Source organism: Pyxicephalus adspersus, chromosome 12, assembly GCF_032062135.1.
Source record: "Pyxicephalus adspersus chromosome 12, UCB_Pads_2.0, whole genome shotgun sequence".
Taxonomy (NCBI): domain Eukaryota; kingdom Metazoa; phylum Chordata; class Amphibia; order Anura; family Pyxicephalidae; genus Pyxicephalus; species Pyxicephalus adspersus.
Genome location: NC_092869.1, coordinates 72,118 through 79,167, shown reverse-complemented (window position 1 = coordinate 79,167; position 7,050 = coordinate 72,118). Strand labels below are relative to the sequence as shown.

General features: G+C 43.7%; 2 protein-coding genes across 2 annotated transcripts in view; both read right to left on the bottom strand.

Annotated features, from left to right (window-relative positions):
* ARHGAP30 (Rho GTPase activating protein 30) overlaps positions 1–1,217 on the bottom strand; it is an 18,648-nt gene extending 17,431 nt beyond the window's left edge. The window contains exon 1 of the mRNA XM_072429021.1: positions 926–1,217. Within this exon, the coding sequence (XP_072285122.1) occupies positions 926–1,031 (106 nt within the window). The 5' untranslated portion in view covers positions 1,032–1,217. The remainder of the gene's footprint in view (positions 1–925) is intronic.
* A 2,910-nt stretch (positions 1,218–4,127) lies between these two features.
* The window catches only part of NECTIN4 (nectin cell adhesion molecule 4), a 29,043-nt gene continuing 26,120 nt past the window's right edge, over positions 4,128–7,050 (bottom strand). Inside the window, exons 6-9 of the mRNA XM_072427897.1 lie at positions 6,374–6,521; positions 5,346–5,424; positions 5,108–5,176; positions 4,128–4,493 (exon numbers count right to left, since the gene is read on the bottom strand). Of these exons, the coding sequence (XP_072283998.1) occupies positions 4,197–4,493; positions 5,108–5,176; positions 5,346–5,424; positions 6,374–6,521 (593 nt within the window). The 3' untranslated portion in view covers positions 4,128–4,196. The remainder of the gene's footprint in view (positions 4,494–5,107; positions 5,177–5,345; positions 5,425–6,373; positions 6,522–7,050) is intronic.

Sequence of the window (7,050 nt, the reverse complement as noted above, 5' to 3'; positions counted from 1 at the left end):
AAGCCGGGGACAATTGTTGTCATACCCTTGTGTGTATGATGATCATTGTACATCACAAACATTGGGGTCTACAGGAAACCTAAAGCCGGGAACAATTCTTGTCATACCCTTGTGTGTATGATGACTATTTTAAATCACAAACATCGGGGTGTACATGAAACCTAAAGCCGGGCACAGTTGTTGTCATACTTGTGTGTGTATGATGATCATTGTACATTACAAACATCGGGGTCTACAGGAAACCTAAAGCCGGGCACAGTTGTTGTCATACCCTTGTGTGTATGATGACTATTTTAAATCACAAACATCGGGGTGTACATGAAACCTAAAGCCGGGGACAATTGTTGTCATACCCCTGTGTGTATGATGATCATTGTACATCCCAAACATCGGGGTCTACATGAAACCTAAAGCAAGGAACAATTGTTGTCATACCCCTGTGTGTATGATGATCATTGTACATCCCAAACATCGGGGTCTACATGAAACCTAAAGCCAGGAACAATTGTTGTCATACCCGTGTGTGTATGATGATCATTGTACATCCCAAACATCGGGGTCTACAGGAAACCTAAAGCCAGGAACACAAGTGTTACCCGTGTCAGATTATTTACCTTTCCTGCACTCATTTTCTTTATTTTGAACCTTCTCATGACTCACTGTCCTAGGCTGACAACTAACACTTTTCCAGAATATCTTTGAAGGGAACTTTTTTAGAGTTTTCTTGTGTACAGCGATGTTGAACAGACATTGTGACGTAAGCCCACCTAATGTAAGAATGATTTGTACATACAGGGTCATGTCTGCTATTTATGGCAGCAGTCATAGTTCATGTCCAAGGGTTGTGAATAAAAAATCTAATTCATCCATTTACTCTATCCTAACCCTCAGCTGTCGTCCAGCTTATGTACAGGAAGTAACTTACCCTCTTGACCTGACAGTTGCAGATGCTCCATCAGATCACACCCAAACACTTTGTCCTTCACTATCTTCTTCTTCACCTTCTGCCGGGCCTTCATGGCGAGTGACATGGTTGCCTTTTGACGTTGCCCTACAGAGTCACCAAAACCACTTTGAGGGTCTCTGGTCCATACCTTAGACCCGCTTTAATGGCACGACTCTCCTCACTGACTTTGTGCAGATTAGGAACACAAATTTGATATTTAAAGGAAGTGGTCGGGTGGAGGAAGCAGTTGTGTTACAGAAATGATTACCAGCCCTGACGTGAATCGAGTTGAACTAACTCCTCCTGCAGCATCTCTACTCTGAATGTTCTGATCGAAGGTTTAGAGGAAGCTCGAGCTGGTGTCTTAAAAACCACATCCTGTGTAGAGCATCACCCAAATTGTACAACATGTTCACAGATCAAACAGGGCTGCTCCTACCCCAATCATTATGGAGTGGTCCTCCATGGCCATGGCATGGTCAATCACAGGCTGTATCCAGGAAATTAAGTGTTAGAGTTTTCTGTCCTTTTTTTGAGGCAGACTTCCTGATGATAAATGATATCCAAAGATCTTCTTACACAACTGATATACTTTCAATGTGCTATACCTGCTAACATGTTCCTAATTCAGGTACTTACACTGGCGTCCCGTGTCACCTTCTTACCATCCCTTTAGCCCCTAACTTCACCCTCTCTTTCTTTAGGTAACTGAAACATGATAGACGATTGGCTTCCTTGTGCTATAGGAAGTTTGATTTCAAATAATTCTACTCACACCTTTTAAACACGCTGAATGTTTGGAGTTCCTCTTTGTGATTTGTTTGCTTGTGTACATATTTCCAGTCCTACAGCCATAGAGTTTCACGTGGTTGCCATCTTCTTAGCTTTATTGGCTGGAAACTAGAGAAAGGCAAATAAAAAATTTTCACTTTATCATATTTTTTTATGAACTTTGGTAAGTTCCCGCAAAATGTAGCTATTTTCATGAACTGGAAGGGCTATTTCCTGAAAGGCAATGAGGTTTCTGGTGGTTTTATGGGTGCAATACATTTGTAATGGTTCAAATATGTTACAAATATGTTTTTTTTATTAATAATTAAACTAATAGGTTCTTCCCCTTTTTTCAGCTTTTCCAATATGATCCTTCCTCCCCATTCTGCCCCTGGTATAGCCCTTTGCCCTGCTGTGGCCCACCTACCCGTTTGTGCACCCAGTGCAGTATGCCCCTCCTTCCTATGTGTCCCCCCAGTATATTACATCTCCTGGTATGCACCTTCTTTTTCTGGCATGCCCCCCTATATTTTTCTCCTTCCTACCTACAGACAATTTGGTATTTTCTCCCCCTTTCCTACACTTAGTATGCTGCTGGCCTTTCTGCATCATGTATGTTCTTACTTTCTATTTTTTACCTAGTATACCCCTCTACCCCCCTTTAGTATATTCATCCCCCCCTTTCCACACCTGGTATCTCCCCTGTTGTGCCCGTGTTGGATGGGTAATATTCTGGCTAGTCAGGCACATGCAGCCATATGTGAAAAAAATGACACAAGACGCATTCTCCATCCACTTATTTCTGATTTACAAACAATCAGCTTCAAGTAACAATGACTTTTATACAATAGGTTTCCTTGGGATGCCGGTTCAATTCCCTATACCTTTATATAAATACAGCAAGTATAAAATATATACATTCCATATAAATACAGTCTCCTGACTTTCAATGTTTCCATAGAAAATGAGCTGCAACTTCATTTACAGAGCTATGTACACGGTAGTGTCTGGGCACCATCTCAGTCCTCCATATTGGGGTCAGACACATTCTTTGTGGCCCATTGAATGACCCCATTCATAGCCACTCTCCCTCTCATAAGCAGTAAACTCTTCTCCCACCTCATATAAAAAGATTACCAATGTTTTCTAAGATGGTCCCTCCATTTGCTGCCCCTCCGGGTCTCTTTCACAATGCATTCTCCATTATTGAGTCATACGGGAGAATGTCAGTTCCTCTTTGGAGTGTTAATGCCCCTTCATTTCCTCTGCAGAATATACAAAATCTAGCTGCCTGGAGATGCTTCTCATTAGAATTCATTACACAGTACAAATATCATTGTTATAGGGTCCAATTAGCATTTTCACTTCCAGAGGGGGTTCTGTGTGTGGTCGGGGCCCTTCTATGAACTTAATGAAGACACCAATAGATAGGAGAGGTAAAGCCATGTTAGATGAGTTATCCATGGGCCCACCTTATGTAACAACTGGTGTGGCCCACAAGGGCTCACATGTCACACAGCCACAATATCGATATTGCCCAAATATTGTCAGATTGCCATTTGTGTCCCCATTGTACAGCTTGTACCAATGTTGGTGAAATCCAAAATTCTATGGCTGTCACTAAAACAGAAGTAAAGGAGATCTCTTCCTATGAGAAGAATTCTCCCAGTGAGGTGGGATTTCCACTTATTTTAGAGAGATTTACATTTAAAAGGGACACAGACAGCAAAAAAAAAAAAAAAATAGAATATGCTGAGGGACCCCTCTATGACCCTTCCATGGGGAGACCCCTTTACCCCTCTGGGAGACAAACTGCTAGGTCGGAGATTTATTAAACATAAAAAGTCCATGTCATGGTGCAGCTCCCATCCGGCAGTATGTTCAGCCTATGGCACACGAGGATATCCAGCATACAGATATTGTACGTTCATTAGCTGGGTCCACAATCATTTCAGTATTTTACAAGATCAGCAAATAATCCAGACAAGTCAGTCAGTTCCATTATAAAGGCATAAAATCTCCATTGCACCAGCAATATAACCGGAGTAATACTGACTGCCCTGTATGGCTTCATGTGGGATAAAAACAATGGGCACTGCAGCTTCCATCGGTGATAATACAGGAAGATGGTGGTATGATGTTGGCCACCAATGTGGCAGGAAGGCGTCAGTCTTTGGCTCCTTATCCTTCTTCCATATAGTCTCAAGGGCCCAGGTATGCCAGTTCCCTATACCACTGATTTACAGTCTGGGGGGGTTCAAATACACATGGTACTCTCTGTCATTGATGTAGAATTTGGGGGTGGGGGGGATCCCGTTACACCAGATGTCCTTTGTAATTGACATACAGTTCGGAAGCGGAGGGGGGGGTCCAGTTATACAAGATGTCCTCTGCCATTGACATACAGTTCGGGGGGGTCCAGTTATACAAGATGTCCTCTGCCATTGACATACAGTTCGGAAGCGGAGGGGGGGTCCAGTTATACAAGATGTCCTCTGCCATTGATGTAGATCCCATTTGTACTTGGCTTGGCACGTAAGGTCCCATTCTCCTGATAGAAATGTGTCATTCCTTGTTTGATAAATGGTTGATTCTCCATGACTCCAGTGCTGCCCCGGTCACTTAGCTCCAAATCTTTCTCATCCATGCCTTCCTCCTCACCTTCGCTTTCCTCCTTTACCTCCTCATCTGGTACTGTGGACAGGAGCTCGGTCTGGGTCTCTGTCTCCCGCACTGTGGTTAGGGTGGAGTAACTGCGTCGATCTACATCTTCCCCCTGCCAAGGGACAAAAATTGGGCTTAGAATGTATTGAAACAAAGAGGGAAATAATCCAAAGAAATGGTAAAGCTTTAAATCAGTCACATTTTAGGTGTAATGTGTAAAAATGAGAAATTTCAATAAAAACATAGTAAGATTTATGGACAACTTTATGTTTTGATGAAGTCCAGCAATCAGTGTTAAAGTTGAACATTGCACTCACTGTAATATTTTCCTGGTGTTCTGCTGATGCAGTCTTTACAATGTAATAAATATCATGATCATTAAAAGTCACTGACGAGATATGGTTACCACCTTGCACCAATTTGGGAAATTTTCTATGAATATAAATCTTTGCTGCATTATATTTTATTGCCAATAACCTTTTCTAAATAATACTGTTATTAAAAATATCTTATATTTAATAATATTATAATAATAAAATATCTGTTCATGCTGTATACCAACACCATTTGTGATTAATCTTATGTACAATAAATGAAATTAAAGACAGATTCTATACACCTGCTAAAGAAACATGTCAATTAGCTTTGTGTCCACCAGGGGGTGACATCAGACACACCATGTCCTGCTATCAGATGGGGTATCTATGGATAGGACAGAATTTTTACCATTATTGAGCTAATACTGGGGTCTCTCAAGCTGTCAGGGTGATGTCTCATATGTAGACTTTCTTCCAGCTGAAAAGAGAGAGGACAGCAGGTATTGTTACAATCAGAATTGCTGTTTGGTACAGTAGGTTACTAAACACATTAAAATATTATACACATTTAGAAGGTGAGTACTTAAGGTCATTTAGTTGTGTATAAAGTTTGCTAAATGATTGTGGTCCAAGTGGCCTCCCCTCACCTGCATCCGGGTATCTGTGCTGGCCGAGGTGGAAAGTCTTCTCCTTGATGCTTGCCGTGATAACGTAGAAAGTTCCTCACTAGAAAACAAAATATTTCATCTTCCCTTATATTTGTCCTCGGTTGTATTTCCTTATCTTATCTACCCCTGGCTGTACCTACCTTTGTCATTTGCCCTTGGCTGTGAAATCTCTTCCTATCTTCCTCTGGTTGAATTTGCCCCTTCAACCTGCCCCTCTGTGCTTTCTCCCCCTTCCACCTACCCCGGTGGTTTCTCCACCTTCCACCTACCCCTGGTGCTTTCTCGACCGTCCACCTACCCCCGGTGCTTTCTCCCCCTTCCACCTACCCCCGGTGGTTTCTCCACCTTCCACCTGCCCCTGGTTCTTTCCTCCTCTTCCTTCTGCCCCTGGTGCTTTCTCCCCTTTCTATCTGCCCCTGTTGCTTTCCCCACTGTCCACCGTCCCTTGGTGGGTTTTTTCCCTTCCACCTTTCCCTTGTGCTTTCTCCCCATTCCACCTACCCCTGATCCTTTCACCACTGTCCACCCACCCCTTGGGCTTTCTCGACCATCCTCTGGTGCCTTTTCCACCTCCCATTTAGCCCTGGTGCTTACTCCCTCTTCCATCTGCCCCTGTTGCTTTCTCCACCTTCCACCTACCCCTGGTGCTTTCTCCACCATCTACCTGCCCCTGGTGTCTTCTCCACCCCCCATTTTGCTCTGGTGCTTTCTCCCCCTTCCATCTGCCCCTAGTGCTTTCCCCCTTTTCCTTTCTGCCCCTGTTGCTTTCCCCACTGTCCACTGGCCCTTGGTGGGGTTTTCCCCTTCCACCTGCCCCTGGTGCCTTCTCCACCTGTCATTTTGCTGTGGTGCTTACTCCCTCTTGCACCTGCCCCTTGTGCTTTCTCCATCTTTAATCTGCCCCTGGTTGTACCTCCCCCTTTAATCTGCCCCTGGTGCCTTCCCCACCTCCCATTTTGCCCAGGTTGTACCTTCCCCTCCCACTGCCATCTGCTCCTGGATCTTACATTTTCTCAGACAGTCTCTTTGTCTTCTTCTTATGATGGCGATTGACCAGAACAACTGTTATCACCAGGATGACCAGCAGGACGGCAGTCACTACCCCGACTGACACCAGTGACATAGACATGAGGTCCACCTTCCTGGGCTCATTCTCTGTGGGTGAAAGGAGGGATGAGCCATGTTGTAATAAAAGACATGGGGACACATTATTATAGAATTCACACATTATGGGGAAATATCAAATTATTAAATGAGTGGAAGCTCTGCTGGTTCCATCCAATCACTTCCACAGAAAGATCTGTTATTCCTGACATATCATTGGCTGTTCTTTGCAGACTGAATTTTCCCATCATTCACTGGGCTGAGTGACAATTCCTTTGCAGAGTGAACAAGTGAGGTGTGTGGTTTTAGGTAGGTGCAGACATTGGGGGACACCTGTCCAGGTGACTTCCTCCCACTGATGCCATGCTTTATATCTTCTACTTAGAATTGTCTGAGGATCTCATTCTCCACAGGGGGAAGAGAAGGAAGTCAAATGACGCTCAAAACTTTCATCTCATTTCTCTCTAATTCTGCTTTTCATCTACGATTCACTTTGAAGATTTATTCCCACTCTGACCGCACCCATAACCCTATGCCCAAATCCAGCTACCTACTGTTCCGGCTATACGGCCCTGGGATG